Source organism: Martes martes (genome assembly GCF_963455335.1).
Source record: "Martes martes genome assembly, chromosome: 1".
Lineage (NCBI taxonomy): Eukaryota > Metazoa > Chordata > Mammalia > Carnivora > Mustelidae > Martes > Martes martes.
In genome coordinates this window covers 76,513,078-76,530,887 of record NC_137888.1, presented here as the reverse complement: position 1 = coordinate 76,530,887, position 17,810 = coordinate 76,513,078, and the positions used below count along the sequence as shown (strand labels likewise).

General features: G+C 34.2%; 1 protein-coding gene across 1 annotated transcript in view; it reads right to left on the bottom strand.

Moving 5' to 3' along the window:
• Positions 1-476: 476 nt before the first annotated feature.
• AADAC (arylacetamide deacetylase) overlaps positions 477-17,810 on the bottom strand; it is a gene marked incomplete at both ends in the record, with an annotated part of 28,422 nt that continues 11,088 nt past the window's right edge. The window contains 4 exons of the mRNA XM_080802130.1: positions 477-1,073; positions 7,957-8,128; positions 9,344-9,413; positions 11,568-11,790. Of these exons, the coding sequence (XP_080658256.1) occupies positions 477-1,073; positions 7,957-8,128; positions 9,344-9,413; positions 11,568-11,790 (1,062 nt within the window). The remainder of the gene's footprint in view (positions 1,074-7,956; positions 8,129-9,343; positions 9,414-11,567; positions 11,791-17,810) is intronic.

Here is a 17,810-nt window from a genome sequence, read left to right as displayed (position 1 = left end):
TTTTTCTTTTCTTTTCTTTCTTTCTTTCTTTCTTTCTTCTCCCTTTTTTTAACATTCAAATGACACCATTTAATCTTTATTCCAATAACATAATCAGAAATCTTCTAGACCAGATAGAACAACAGTATATATTAGCTTTTACCCTCATACCTCCTATGAAAGCTATTGTACAAAGTTAACAACTACTACAAGAAAGATGAAATATAAATTATTTTTAATTTAAATTCAATTAATTAACACATAATGTATTATTAGTTTAGAGATAGAGGTCTTATATAATATATAAGACCTTATATAATATCCAGTGCTCATTACATTACATGCCCTCCTTAATGTCCAGTTACCCCCTGTTTTAACAAGAAAACAACATTATGGCTATGAAGATTTAGAAAGTCACAGGTGATAAACATCAACCCAAACATAACCCTTTGATTCTTACTAGTTTGTTTCCTATTCGACAACTCCTTAGATTTTTACTATAGATTTTCACTTAGCCAATTCATATACTGATTTTCTATTCTATATGTAATTTTAAATCCATAATAGGAAAATGCTCCATGGAATCCATCTTCAATGTCGTTATGGGTCACTGGAACTCCAGCATTCTTAAGTCGGGTGACATACATAATTCCATCATCTCTTAAGACATCATATTGACAGGTGATGACATAGGTCAATGGTAAACTTCGTAATTTATTGTCATCAGCCAACAAGGGGGCTGCCCTCACATCTAGAAACCCTGGATATTTTTTAACCAGATCAGAACTACCATAAGTTGGACTGTTATAAACGTGTCCTTTTTTAAAATTCTCAGGGAGCAGAGAACTCCAATTAACAAATTTGAACAGATGGCTTGATTCCACTGGTACATGTTGGTTGAAGAACATAGCTTTTTCAAGTGATCTGTCCATGGTAAAGTATTCACTCCACAGCCTGACCATCATTGATTTGGACAGAGTTGGAAAATGTGAACACTCCCGATATGATGGTAAATCCATATCAAGAGTCTGAAGGGCAGGATAAATTAAAGACTGGGTCTTGAGTTTGATCTTGACATCTGGATCATCTATGAGCTGAAAATAATTTAAATGAATTGCTCAAATAGTAATTTTCATTTACAAGATATTTTTTATTTAAAAACAATAGATTGATATTAGATAAATCCAGAATCTCAAAAAGATTATTAGAAACAACAAAAAATATATCTCAGAGAACTTTCTAATTTTCGATATTATATTGAATTTTAGATATGTCTATACTTAAATTTTATGAATACAAACTGATTTGTACTACTTTCCTTGTGGATGGAGAAAGAGACCATCTAATCCATGATTAAAAAGTAAAATATCTACCCTGACAACTAGGAATGACAATCAGAGGAAACACTTTTTTTGGAATAAAAAATTTAGGTACATATATCATTATATCAATGGGCATTAACATTTAAAGAAAAGATCACATAACTAGGAATTCTAATTTGGCTCTAATACTAAACAGACAAATCCCAGGCAAAAATCTAATTCATCTTAACATTCATGTTTTTTAAATATTCAAATTACATTAGTGCATTAACACAAATTTATCTGTAAACTAATATGCATATATTTGGGGTATACTAGAAGTTTTTTGTTAATAGGATACACAACCAGAAATATTTGCAGATCAGGATTATTGAGCATTAGAGTTTAGCAGATGTTTTTATGTACATTTACTTGGTCTTGCGACATTGAAATGGCCTACTGTGTCTCATAGGTTAATTAACTTTTTAAAAAACTTTTTTAAAATTTAAATTAAAATAATTAACATACAATGTATTATTTGTTTCAGGGATACAGGTCTGTGATTCATCAGTCTTACATAATACCCAGTGCTCAATAACAGTGCTAATTAACTTCTCAAAGTGTGGTCTCTGGACCCCTAACATCTGTATCACCTAAGGATTTATTAGAAATTCAAATTCTTGGGTCCTCACCCAGACTTACTAAGTCTCATGGGGAGGAATCAGCAATTTGTGTTTTAACAAGTTTCTCAGGTTATTCTCATGCATGCAAAAACTCGAGATCTGCTAGTATAGGTCACAAATAGTAATTATTAAAGCCACATGAACTCTGATGTTTCTGAGTAAAGTATAATGTCTAAATTGAAGTCTATTTCTAAAAACTTAGTATAGAATTGGAGAAACAGAGCACTCTGGCATTTTTTTTTCCTTTGGTATACAGATGACATTTTACACACACACACACACACACACACACACACACACACACTAGCAAAAGCCGATGGCAGCACTGTTTACTTATTTCACTGCATTTAAAGCATGGTTAGTAATTAGATCTAGATAGTAAAATAAAATATTCAAAATTCCATTACCATATTGTTTTATGTAAAAATAATTGTTTTATGTTGGAAAAATGTATTGAATTTAAATAACCATTTCAGTATTTTGTCTCATGTAAGATTACCACATTCCATTTAGGTCAATATCTAGTATGAAGAACACTGTTTTCATTATTGGAAGTATGGTAATAGTTAAATAAGTAGCTAACAGGCGGCCAATTTTAGATTGAGTTAAGAAGAAATACAAAAATATTTTACATTTCACCAATAAATTGAACTTGATAGGTAGCTAAAATCTTTAAACGTATAGATTTTTAAAAAACTGTCTTTGTAGGTAAATATAATACACATAAGATCAAGTAAAGAACTTCATAAAACAGAAATGTAAAATATAACCATGTTTAAGGGTTGGGAGTGTCCCATATACCCTGAATTGACCATACATCCTTCTTCTCTCCAGTAGGACTGCATACCTATCTTCCTCTTTATCCTTCATTCTATGGAATTCAATAGCATGTATTTCTTTAAAATTATACCATTTAATCAATGTAGTTTATCTGGTTAAGGACGTTCCATCTATTCCTAGGGAACCAATACGTTATTGTTATTGTGATTTTTACTAAATGCTTTTTCTGCATCTAGTAAGATGATATATGATTCTGCTTCCTTTATCCTTATCCTTAATGTGGTGAAATTCACTTATTTTTATAAAATATGCTTTTCCTTGCATTATTAGCAACTTGGTCATGCTATATGTATGTGTGTGTATGTATATATACACATACATACATGCATGTATATATATATGCATATATATGTATTATAGTATATATACATTTTCTCTAATATTTTATTCATGACACTAATGCCTTAGTTTTCTGAGTGTGATTTGCCCATTGTTTTCCTTCCCGAAACTGTTCTTGTTAAATTGGTCCTATAGATCGTGCTTCTCTGAAAATAATTAAAGAGTGCACAATTTTTTTTCCTATCCTCCGGAATATTTTGCATTTATTTCAAGTGATTTCTCTTTGACGTTTGATGTAAATTGCCGGCAAGATTTCTTACCAGGACTGTTCTTTGTTATTGATTTGATTTGTTTAATAGTTATAAAATTGCTCAGATTTTCATTTTTTCTTGTGTCTGCTTTGCAAGTTATAAATTTTTTGGAATTTGTCTATTCAATTTAAATATTATTAAATATTTTAACTTCAAAGTTTTTCAAAATATGTCCTTCAAAGACTACAATATTCATTCTTAATTTATCAAGGGCTAATTCTTTTTCATATTGAAGGGTCTACAGTATTGTCCTTTTTTCAGTCCTGTTGTTAATTATTTATGCCTGATTTTGTTCTTCTTCATTTGTCTTTCCAGAGATTTAAACTTTTTATTAGAACTTTCAAAGAATTAACAAATTAACTTTTTGCTTTTTGTTCATATTTACTATAAGCCTGGTTTTGAACATCATAATTTCTGTTCTTTCCACCTCTATTATCTTCCTTCTATTTTTTTCTTGAGTCAGATGCTTATTTCAGCCTTTCTCACTTTCCAATCTATGCTTTTAAAGAAATAAAATTGCCTAAAAATATAATTTTAAATGTGGAGAATATATACAATATATATATTCTATTAAGTAATGGGTTATTATTAGGTGCCTAATGTATTTTTTATATTTCCATACAAAGAAGGACATTTTCTTATTTGCCTTTTTCCTATTTATTTCCCAATCATTGCACTGTGGTTAAGAGTCCAACTGTATGATTTAAATTCTGTGATTTTTTTTAAGACTTGCTTTTTGGACCAGTACTTTGTCAATTTTTTAAAATGATCACATGTACTTGCTTATTTCCCTGTTTTTTACAGGTCCATTGAGTTAAATGTATTGATCATTATTCCAGTTCTCTATAGCCTTATTATTATTATTGCCTGCTTTCTTGATTACTGAAAGAAGTACTGTTAAATGTCTCATTATGGTTTTGAACATGTGTATTTTCCCCTGTAGTTCTGTTAATATTTTCTTCATACATTGAAGGCCATGTTATTAAATCCATACAAATTTAGAGATGTCATATTTTCCTGGTGGTGTAACCTTTTCTATAATGATGTGATCTTCTTAACCTACCCGCAATTCTTTTAGGTGTTATTTCAGGATATACATTTTCCGTCCATTTACTCTCAAATTTTCTGCTTATCTGTGTTTCTAATCTGACAATCTTGATCCTACAACCAGATTATTTAGACTACTAACATTTACTATAATTAATAAAATAGTTGATTTTGATCCAACTTATTTCGTGACTCCTCCTTTATCTGTTTTCTCTGTTTTTTACTTCTTTCAGATTGGTTAACTTTTAATTATTCTATTTTTTTTCCTGTCACAGTTTATAAGTTATACCATATTTTTATTCTTTAAATGATTACCCTAAGAATTATAATGTGTATTTGCAACATCCCCAAAACAAATGAAATTATCAAAGGCCAATTCTAAGCCTTTATTTCTTCTTAGATAATAAAAAAAGCTTATAAAACTTAAAATCTGCCCTCCTCTCCACTCTTGAATTTATAGTTTGTTTTTCTTATACTTTAATTCTATATATCTTATTATTTTAAAGTATCCAAGTTTAAGATTTACCCACATCTTTCCACATTCTTGCTTTTTGCTTCTTCCAGTATCATAAACTTTTATCTACATTTTCATTGTCTGAAACATTTATTTAAACCACCTTTTAGTGTGTTCCATTTATAGCAGTTTTCTTAGTTTTGGTTTATCTGAATATGCCTTTATTTCTCCTTTATTTATAAGTAATATTTTGTGCATCATAGGACTTGGTTGACAGTAAAAATTGCTACACTTTGATAATATTTCACTTAGAAATTGCATTCTGGTTATTAAGAAGTAAGCTATCATTGTGACTTGCACGTCTATGAAGGTACTTTTTCCAAGATTTCCTCTATTTCATTTTTTTTTATATTTAAAAAAAAGTTTAAGTAATCTCTACACCCAGTGTACTCACAACCCCAAGATTAAGAGCTGCATGCTTTACCAACTGAGACTCTCAGGCACCCCTCTATTTCTTTTTGTGTTGTTGCCTGTCTACACTTTCACCTTGCTGTGACTATATGTAGATTTCTCTCTAGCTACTTATTTATTTTTAATCCTTTAAAAAAGTATGTTTAAGGTTCATGGAGCTTCCTTTATCTGTATCTTGATATCTTTCATCAGTTCTGCAGAATTCCCTACTATTATATTTTTAAGTATTCCTTTCTCCCCATTCTTTCCCCTTTGCTTCTGGCATAACATTTAAAAGTCTATTGGATTTTCTTATATACTCTTCTGTATTTTCTATCTTTTTTGAGTTTTCCATGCTTCATTTTGCATAGTCATCCATGGGTCATATGACCCATCTTTTAGCTTACAAATGATTTCTTCAGCTATGTAAAATCACTTCTACAATTCTTAAAGTTTTTATTTTGATATTCATTTTTTAGTTTTAGAATTTTTGTTTGTTTTTCAAAACTATTTTTCTGCTGAAATTTGCAATCATGGTTGTGAATTAATTGAAGAAACTAGGATAATTATTTTATATTCTATGGTTAATAACAGCAGTAGCTGAATCTTGTAAAGTGTCTTTCTGTTGTCTGTTGATTCTGCTTGCTTTCCTTCATGGTTTCTTATTTACTTGTTTGTCTGGACATGTTTTATTCTGTGCTGGATACTGTTTTCAAAAATATTTTCAGGAAACATTTTACATCTATAAAGATACCATATTTTTCCAGGGAGGATTTTTATACATTTCTGTCAAGTATACTTGAATATCAATGGTTAAGACCAACTTAATTTAAGTTCAGGTATGGGAGATTTCCCCATAGCATCCAGGTGATGTGAAGCAAGGTTCCAAATGCACTTGAGGTTTTTTTTTTTTTTTTTGCATCACATTCACCCTGACAGTGAGATCATATCTATTCAGGGCCTCACTTTAAAGGTCCCCATTTTTCATAGTTGTCCCCATTTTTGGAGGGTCCTGGAACTTGACTTCAACTGTCTAGTTCATCTTGCTGAACAGTTTTCTTTTGATTGGCATATACCATTAGAGGAGAGAGGACTTCGACTATTAAGCTTATCTTTGTGTTTGTTTGTTATTTTGCATCCTTAAAAAATTTTTGGCCGAGAAACTTCATATCTTATTAGCAGTTTAATGCTCTCCAGAATAGTATAAGATATTTTAACCAGATTTTTAATAATTATGGGTCAGAATTCATTGTTTCACCACTATAGCATCTAAACTCCATAAGAGGAAGGGTTCATTATGCTACACAGTAAAAAGAAATTGATGCTTGAAAAGATTAGGTGCCTTGCCCAAGGTCACAGATCTGGACATTTCTTTAGCTCCAAAAATCCATGTCTGCTGATATGCCCTTTGTACTGCCTCAAGATGCCTCTCAGAGTGACAATGAGTGGACAATACAGAAGTTAATTTCTGGGAAGTAGCAGATATCTGTTCTGCAGTGTATTTATAACAAATCACAAAATTTATATCTTTCCTTTGGCTACAAATCATGAGAAGGTTATTCTGAAGGTACCAATAGCCAAAATTGATATACTTTAAAATATGCATAAAAATGAATAATACAATCAACAAAATCAACAGCAAGTTTTGTTTGATTGCATAATAAATTTGTGTGCAAAATTTATGACTAGAGTTAATTACTGAATTGCAGACATTCATTTGTTAATCTACAAACAATTCTTTTTTCATACAGGACACTACATTTAAGCCACCAGGGCCTGGTTTATTTCTTAAGTCAGATAACTGCATCAAAAACAGTTTTACTCACTATTAGACTAAGTATGACTATGTGTCACTTTAAAATGATAGCTAATAGATGCCAGTTTTAGCTAAATGTCATAGAAATAGTGATGGCTGTTTTCTGAAAATTATAATTCCTTCTGCAAATAAACCTGTTAACATTTTTTGTCCATAGGCAAATTAAGAATTCTGATAACCATAGTTTTCATTCAAGTTTTAGTATGTTCCATGAAGGATACTGGAATAATCTCATTCTGTATCTATGGTGACTGGTATCAGTGATTGATTTTACAAATACCAGCCCTAATAAAATGAAAGAGTATGATACTTATATGACCATATTAATTATGTTTAAACCAATGATCTTTAAGGAGCATTTTATCATTTTATTTAAAAAAAAATCTAGCAGAAGTTAGGGGACCTGGGTGGCACAGTCATTTAAGTGTGTGACTCTTGGTTGTGGCTCAGGTTGTGATCTCAGGGTTGTGATATCGGGATTGTGAGATCAAGTCCCACATCAGGCTCTGCACTCAAGGCAGAGTCTGCTTAAGAGTCTCTCTCCCTCTCCCTCTGTCCCTACCTCCCACATGCTCTCTCTCTCTCTCTCTCTCAAATAAATAAATAAATAAACATTTTTCAAAAATCTGGCAGAAGGTAGGAATAAAAGCACTCAGAATATAAATGTTCCCTAATATTTATCTCTATGTACCTCTAATTTCTAACATATCAACATAATTGCTTTGACATGTTAATGTTTGAAATAGATATTTAAGTGCAAAATATTTTTTAAAAGAAGCAAACCTAAGCAATGTACCTGTTGAGTCACCACCGCCACTAAATTCCCTCCAGCGCTGTCTCCAGAAATACCAATCCTTTCAGGATCCACACCATATTTTTCAAGAACATCTTGGCTCAAGAACCATTTTAATGCATTATATACGTCTTCAAACTGATTTGGAAAGTGATATTTAGGTGCTAGTCTGTAGCTGTGAACAGAATAACAATGATCTTTAAGTCAATTATTTTCATTAAAAGACTTGTATCTGTGTAGAGGAGGAGGCATACTCTAACCCAAAAATCAAAAGTAAAAAAATTTTCTTTAGCAAACCTGGCATTTGGGGTCTTTATGAATCCAAAGACAAACTTTATTCCTATGATAATGCTTGATATGAAAACTTTCACAATTTTTTACATTTTTTCCACAAGCTTGAATGCAAAACTTGGATTAGACTTAAGGGAAAAACAAAAAACAAAAAACAGATGATCATTTCTTTTAAATAAACTTTTACCAGAATGTTATTTTCTTCGTAATTATTATGCTTTATTACTGACCAATAAATAGCAAACAAAGCTTCGGAATTATACTATTCCAGCTTAATCTAATAATCAAGTTGGCACGCAGTCACTATTACAGGGTTTTTTCATTGTTTCTTCATTTTTCTATTTATTCCCATTGGGTTTGTTTTCTATTATTAATTATTGATCTAAAATGTTTTTTTGAGAATAGATTTTGCCTGTATTCCCATATGTTATTTGGTGATTAACTGCATTTAATGAAGGATTGTACCATGAAATATACTTTATTAATTGCTTTAAATGCATTTTATCACCTAATCTTTAAAATAACTCTATGATATAGAAAATATTATATGACTCCCAACATACATCTGAGAAAACTGAGCCAAAATGATATTTAGCTGCCACAAAGTCATCCAATTAATCCTAGAACCAGGATTTGAACCTGATTCTCTGACTCTGAAGCCTTCATTTTACTCACTTTGCTAATTAAGAGTAGGCTAGGGGCGCCTGGGTGGCTCAGTCAGTTAAGCCTCTGACTCTGGATATCATCGTGAGTTTAAGCCCTATGTGCAATCTCCTTTAAAAAAAAAAAAAAGAAAGAAAGAAAAGAAAAAGGAATATGCTAGAAATCCAGCGGAGGTCATTTGTCCCTAAGATGCAGTAGTTTAATTTTATTGTAACAACTTTTTGATTTCCTGTTTTTGATCCCCACTTGACCTAACCATACAACTCTTTTCACTCTGACTCTTTTCTGGTCATGTCAAGATCACTTTCTCTATTCTCACCCTCTCAATTTCATTTGGAACACTTCCAGCATAACCAAGAAACAACCAAGACAGTTGAGAACATCTTACTGTACAAAGCATCTTGCCAAAATTCAGACAAATCAGCAGTGCTCTTACTTGGCTGAAATGACAACAGCATCAAGTCTATCAGCTGTCCATCTTGACAGGAAGTCATAACTAAACAAAGCTGAAATAAAAGAAAATAAAATCAGAAACTGACAACTGAATTGATGAGTGTTTCCATCAGCAGAAAGCTTATCCCTATACGTTTTTCCTCACTGAAATGTTCTGGGAAAAATTTTTCTAAGATTTCATCATAGCTATAGAATATGAATTCTTCTGCTCAGTGATCCTTTCACATATGTATTATCAGCTTTCTTGTTCTTCCCCACATTTCCACACCAGATAATTTAAACCAAATTCATTCTTTTCTAGATTAATCTCTTCTCCCTTCATTCAGCAGGCATTAGGTGTTGAAAGAATAAACACATACATATTAATTCCCTGACTTTCAATAAGTCACAGTCTACTAGGGACAGAGGTGGGAAGGGGCAGGCATATAAGCAGAAAACAGTAATGCAAAATATGAGTTGTTTCACCTGGCGGGGAGGTACAGAAAGTGTTGTATGGAAATAGCACTTGACTTTATCAAAACGGCCAGAGAAAGATAAAGAAAAGAGAAAGTAGGGAAAACTAAAACCTGATTTATAAATTCATGTTTTCTAGGCAGACAAGAAAAAACCATGTTTTGGGGGCTGGGGGTCAGGGTTTGGCCATATGTGTAGAGTGGGGATGAGTTACACATGGTTGCTATGGACTTGGGTAAGTGCTCCCTTTTACAGATAACAAAATTGTGAGAAGATGAAACAGAATTTGCCAGTAATGAGAGGAGGGAGAAATCATAAAGTGCTATGGGGGAAGTATCAGAATATGTAGTTGTCACAAACATTAAATCGTGGGCCATGAAAAGAAGAGTAGATATTATCTTGAAATGATTCCAAAGTCAGGTGCTGAATATTCCTAAAACATCAAATACACACTAAGTTTTAAGTTTTTATTTAACATTTACTTTAAAAAGTCATTCTTGGGGCACCTAGGTGGCTCAGTGGGTTGACCTTCTGCCTTTGGCTCAGGTGATGATCTCAGGGTCCTGGGATCCAGTCCCGCATCCGACTCTCTGCTCAGCAGGGAGCCTGCTTCCCCTTCTCTGCCTGCCTCTCTACTTCCTTGTGATCTCTCTCTCTCTGTCAAATAAATAAATAAAATCTTAAAAATAAATAAATAAATAAAAAGTCATTCTTATATTTTGGATTAGAACATAAATTTTTATGTCTTTTTAATATAAAAATAAGAAGGATCAGGGAAATATCATTTTGTTTCAGGGCTTATTCTTATTTAATTCCTCTATCTTAGTAAGCATACTCCCATTCTTTTATAGTCCTTTAATGAAAGGACTTTTAAAGAAGTACTTTGGGCAGCAGGGACTCATGAAAATGAACTGGGGCATAGCATAGTCAGATTTTGCCTTAGAAACCTCACTTCAACACCAGTTAATGATTTTATTGCCTGTATTTATAGATGATGATAGACACGATCACACCCATTTCTGCTCTGATTTACATTTCTAATCTACATCAGTACTCATCAACACCTCTTTTTCTCCTGTCATAGAGAAAGTGTGTTTCTCCTCCTATATGTTGCTAATACTTCTCTTCTGCACTAAACCCAATTTCTTCTCATATCCCTTAGATGAGGCAAACCTCAGTCTATCTTCCAGCTACCACCTATTTTTCCATCATATTTCTATTAACTGCCATCTTTATCTTCAGTTTATAAACATGTTCATAGCTCTCTTATATATAAATATAAAATGCATATAATATAAAAATATTATACATAGATAAAATATGAAATTTTACATTATATAGTAACATATACATTAAAATATTATATATTTCATATATTTATATAAACATTAAAATGCACAAAATACACTAAAATATATATGTATATATATTTTTATATAAAATAAAGATAAAATGTCCTTACTCAACTCTGGGCTTCTTTTCCATCTAGCAGCTTTCTCATTTCTTTCTTATCTAAGCTGAATGAAAGACTAGAGTCATCATCTCTATTTCCTCATTTCTTATCCACTATTCCATGTACTTCATTTTAGTTTTCAGTACAACATTCTATCATTTCTGCAATTAAGAAGCGAAATAGTAAATGTCTAAGTTTTCTGCGATGGTTAACGGATATATCTTCTTGATATGTTGAAGTCAAAATCTTAATAAGATACACACTATAGGATAAATTAAGATTTTCAACAAAGGACACATACCAGCACTCCCCAAAGACCAACCACCACCATGAACATAAAATAAGCCCCTTCTTAGTTTCTCTGGCTTTTGTTTTGGCACATATACATGGACAGGAATGTTGTTGAAAGTCGTCTCCATCACCGTGACATTTTCATCAGATGTGGGTGGGACTTCTTGAAGGCCTACAAAGAACATTGCAATATTTATGAAATGGTTGATTCCCAATAGCTCAGCAAACACAATCTAAAAGAAAGGGGAAGGTACAATAGGTTACAAATATCAAATGTCAATGTTGTTTATGAACATAGAAGTATGCTGTATGACAACCCAACAGTCCTGTGTTGGGTTGTCACAGGTGAATCTGAATGACACAGTTAGAAATACTGGAGGTTCAGACTTTTTACCACAATAGTTGCCTCAGGGGGAAAAAAAAAAAACATAAAGAAATTACTGAGGTATTACAACTTGGCACATCCTATGCTTCCTACCTTGAATACGAAGACAAGCAGGGTGAGTTCCCTACTCTAAATAAGTTCAGAGTCAAGTGGGAGAAGGGGTTATACAGGCAGTTATAAAGCAACATGATTGCATGTCTCATAGACATGTACAATGAACTTGGGCAAAGGTCGATAGGAAGATAAACTAGTTGTCTGGACATGAGACCTGGGGAGAAGTTTTCAAATAGTAGGTGAACTCTGTTATGAGTACTGAACTTTGATATGCAAGAGTTTTGCCAAACAAAGGAGGAAATCTCCCTTTAGGCTAAAGTTAAAGACACAGGGACACTCCTACTGCTATCACAGAATTGCAGATAGCTTAGTAAAGCTATGAAGTCAAGTCCACACAAGGATTCATAAAAGAAAAGGGACCTCAAGAGGTGAGTGTGAACCAAACCTCGAAGGATCTATAATGTTAGAATTCAAGAATCAAAACAACTAATTTTCTAATCTTAAATTGGAAATGTGGTGATCAATCAAATAGTGAGGTCAACCTCTTTTCCATTATACAAAGGTAAAACAGGTACAAAAGGAACAAGCAAAATTATCTGTTTTCAATACTGAGTCATTCCCACATGGTTGCTGAAAGGCAGGTCAGGGAAATAATTTCCCAGAACTCCGTGCCAGATAAAATTATGCCACAAAGGCACTCCTCTAAGAATGGGAGGGCAGAAATAAAGAAAAAGCCATTATTTTCTCTGAGCCCCTATGGATATTGATACAGACATTGACAGACATGTGGCTTTCCATGCCACAGTAGAAGAATTTAAGGAAAATGAGATACTGAATTTCCCAGATATTGTAAGGGAAGAAAGCCAAAGCCTTAGGGAAACAATAATTTTGGATATAATTTATTATTGAAGCCTATAACCCACCACCACACTGTGTATTTCAGCGAAGTCCAGAAGATAATCTATATATAAAGAATGGAACTCTATTATCTTAGTAAAAATAGTTGCAATGATAATCATCTACTATCCAAAAATGACAGTGGAAGATTGTACCATTGACATGGACCTTCTGATTTCAATAGGGAGGATGGAATCCCAAAGTTATAGGCCAAGTAGCAGTGATAAACTATCAGATAGAAGGCTTCTGTAGTTACGAAATGAACTGTGGTGGTAAAGTGAAACATAATCTTAGAGATCACTGCAGCAATAAAATAATCATGTCTGAAAACAATGGTAGAGCACTTGACTGAAGTCTGACTTAATCTGTATTGTTATGGTTTCTTACCCAATTTCCAGAGCTGAGACACTTCACAGACTCAGACTTCCAGAATGGAGGAAAGGCAAGGAGCCCTCAGGGGACACCCTTGCAAAACTATTACCAATACGCACTATACACCCGCCTCCTAGCATTCCCCAAGAGAACCAAGACCTTTGGTTTGGATAAGTTAATATTGAGGGAAAGGAGAATACCCAGACTTAGGAAAGAGAATACTAGGCACTCCTTCTGAAATGGTATTAATTCCTAGAAACTCTGGAGCCACCATGGCCATCAAGCAGAGTGGAAGCTTAAGGGTATCAAGTATGAAATAGTGTTCTAGATGGATTCTCAATTAAAATGGGTCCAAGGGTGTAAATATCCATAGCTGTGTTTATTTCCCCAGTTTCTCTCAATGAATAGTTAAAATAGACATACTTGGCAACTGACAGTGTCCTTACTTGGGCTCCTTACTGCATTAGTCAAGAGGTATTATGGAATTTAGGGTCATGTAGAAACACCTGAAACTGCTCATTTCTATTGAAATAATAAAACAAAAGCAATAACAAATCCCAGGGAATCACAAAAATTCGTGCCACAATCAAAAGATTTGAAAAATTTAGAGGTGATAATTTCTGTTGCAAGACTAAACACTAGCCAGACCCCTTTGAGTCCCCTTCTCAACTGGGCCTCAACCTTGTCCTATAAAAACTACAGACATTCAGCACAAATGACTTCATCCACCTGTTTCTCCCACGTTAGCATACGTAAAATACTAAAAAGGTCAAGCTCAAGGTTCATCCCTAGGGTGACCCTAGATCTCCTTAAAGTGCCTGCCTGAGAAAGCTCAATGCCATGGCCAAAACATACTGCTAGTCCTAGCCAACACTTGACAGATAAGCCCCCATCATCCTTTCAGAGAGTACTTGCTAAAACAAAGGCTTACAATGGTGAATTCTTTCCCTGCCTCTTTGAAATGTATATGTATCTTCTACAATTTGAGAGTGTCTTTCTCAAGGACCTGAAAGCCATTCCTTGGGAATGTAATCATTGGGAAGAACTGAGAGAATAGAATCCAAACTTCTACAATTGCCAGTGGGCCTAAATGCTCGTAAAATAACCAACCCCTTGTCGCTTCTCATTTTTCAACTCCTGAGCCCTCCCTTGCTCACTTCCCTACTCCCATTCTCCCTTAAAAATATCCATTCACCTCTGTACAAACTGAAGTTGCGTTCAAATAATCCTGACCCTCTTCTCTGTTGCAATAACTTATTACCGATTAAAATCTGACCTTACCACTTTAACTAGGGTCTGCTTTTGTTTTGTTAAAGAGTGTATCAACTATATGATTTATAGAGGACAGATGAATATTTGAGAAAGAATTATGTTAAACTTAATCAGGTCATAACTTTGATTGCAGCTACTATTGCGATATGATCTCTTTAATGGAACAAATCAACACAGCTTCTGGCTTCTAGAGCACAGCTATTCATTTGAGCCTATTTCCTCTACCAGTTAGCAAGGAAAGCAGTACACCGTCACTATCTTGCTACAAGTCTATAAGAACTCTCCTGCTCCCCACATAATCTGATCTACATGGATTTCTACTATCTCTATATGTCACAGGACATCATGCTGATCCACAACACTGTGTTTTCAATATTATAAATCCGGTGACTGGGAAATAGCAAATACTATGCATGCCTTGGTAAACCATATATGTTACAAAGGATACATAGTAAACCTCACGGAAATTTAAGGACTTGCTACTTTGGTTTCTGGGTGTTCAGAAGTCTGAGACTTCTTGGATATTATCTGCGAAGTGAAAGAAAGTTGCTCTATTTGTACCCTCACCACTAAAAAAGTGGTAAAATGCTTGGTGACTCACTTCAGATTAAGGTAACAAAGTACTCCCAATTATTTATCAAGTAAGCCTAATACTCAGCCTGCTGGATTTTAGTGGGAACTAAAGACAAGAGAGTCTCTGTATCAGGTCCAGGAGGCACTGCCAACTGCTCTGTTCCAGAGCAGAACCAAGGGTGGGTGAAGGGTCTGAGGTAACTAGGGGTGTGGTAGGGAGGTTGTGGCAAACTTTGTTAGGAGTTCAGGAACTTATGTTTTTGAGAAAATCCATTCCTAGTCCTCTTGCACTTACTGCGATAATGATCCTGGCTTGCTTTTAGGCACTGGTGACACATCGTACTAATTCCCAATGAGAATGCCTTACTCCTTCCCTAGTCATCTGCACCACTTTAGTCCCTTAACTTTCTCATGCTTGCCTATACTTAAGGTCCGTGTATTACTAAAATAGAAATATATTTGTATTTAATCATATATGTGGTATATGTTTATATATCAGCATATTTATATGGCTGTGTACATGAGTACATCTGTGAGTATAAATATACCACAAATACACAAACATATATGTAAGTATATATATCTCACACACACACACATACGCGGCAAAGTCTGTTTCCTTTATGTTCAGATTTACTTTAGGACTTGGGACTTTTCTATGCTCTCATACTCCTTCTTTCACCCCAATTGCAGTAATTGTACATCTAATTTCTTCCTTTATGCATAGTTCATCTCTGTATGTTTCAAAGACTCCAGAACCACCAAAACAAAATGGGCATCAGAGAAATAGTCATTAAAATAACCACATTTTCACATTTCAGCTATCACGAAATCTACCACTTTACTCTCTCTTTTTGCTGTTCATTTTTAAAGTTTCCCATTTTTTATAGATTCCTAACTGAGCTCTCAAACTGTACTTCTTGCAGCATTCCTGGGTTTTAAGAAAAAATACATCAAAATTACTTCTAGGGCACTTGAGATGTACAGTCAGTTAAACATCTGCTTTCTGCTAAGGTCATGATCCCAGGGTCCTGGGATCAAGTCCCACATCAGGCTCAGGGAGCCTGCTTCTCCCTCTGCCTCTGCCTTTCTCTCTCTCTGTCTCTTATGAATAAATAAATAAAATCCTTAAAAAATATTACTTCAAACCTGAGTGTTTATTGGATTGACAAATTCACCAAGGGGAGTCCCCTTTAAAAGTTCTGGGGGTAATAATCTCCCTGGGATCCCTTAGGGAAGAAAGCAGAGAGGAGTCAGTATAGCAGCAAAGTCTGTGCAGGGACTCAGGACCACATCAAGGGAGTCCCTGGAGTGCAAGCTTCTTCAGTGCCAGTAAATGTAATATGACTTCACAAAATATACTGCATGTTCAGTGTATGCAAAGCACAGTACTAGAAAGTATATTAATGCAAGATGCCTGGGATAGAAATTACTTTTTTTTTAAGATTTTATTTATTTATCAGAGCAAGGGGAGTAGCAGGCAGAAGGAGAGGGAGGAAGAGGGAAAGGGAGAAGCAGGCTCCCTGCTGAGCAAGAAGCCCAATGTGGGACTCAATCCCAGGACCCTGGGATCATGACCTGAGCTGAAGGCAGATGCTGAACCGACTGAGCCACCAAGGCATCCCAAGAGAATTTTCAGCCTTCACAGATTATCGGTAAAAGTGAACATTCACATCAATAACCTGTAATAAAAGGCAGAATGAGGAAAGATCTTGAATAGGGTGGTGAGGTAGGAAGAGGAAGGGGATCAATTCTAACTGACCAATATGAAGACAGTGTCTGATGGGTGCTTTTGATGTGTTAAATCTGCAAATTGTGAGTGTTTAAAATTTTTAGGTTTAGTAAGAGAGGCAAGACAATTTGATCAAAAGCCTGAAGAAAAAGAATGAAAAAGTGTTTACAAAAACCTAGAAGTTATCTAGAAGCTAACTAACCTTCTTAGGCTTTATGGTTAAATGACACTGACTTATACTGGGAAGCCCTGTTGAGATTGCATTATGGGGAGCTGTTTTCAGAATACAGTGGTCTACTCTTTGTAAGAGTACTAACAAGCAGTTTATTATGTTCTAACTAGCTAACAACAAAATAAATGATATATATCATATATATGTATCATTAAATATAGTAATCAAAGAAATTATAAAATTTAAAATATTTAAATTGTAGGCATTGTGAAGTATGTATGCAGGGGGCTCCTGGGTGGCTCAGTGGGTTAAAGCCTCTACCTTCGGCTCAAGTCATGGTCTCAGGGTCCTGGGATCGAGTCCCGCATTGGACTCTCTGCTCAGCGGGGAGCCTGCTTCCCCATCTCTCTCTGCCTGCTTCTCTGCCTACTTGTGATTTCTCTGTCAGATAAATAAATAAAATCTTAAAAAAAAATCTATGTTTAACCCAAGTCCAAATATGCATTTATATGCCTATCCATATCTATGTCTGTATCTATCTCTATAAAACTTATAGGTATTTTTATAAAAATTTGACTTGAACATGATTTTTAATATGTACTTTATTCAGTATTACTAACGTTCAGCTGGAAAATTTTTTTCATAAAATTGTATCTGGCTTTAAAATTGCAAACATCCAGGGGTACCTGGGTGGCTTAGTTTGTTAAGTATCTGCTTTTGGTTCAGGTCATGATCCCAGGGTCCTGGGATTGAGCTCCCTGCTCAACAGGGAGCCTGCTTCTCCCTCTCCCTCTGC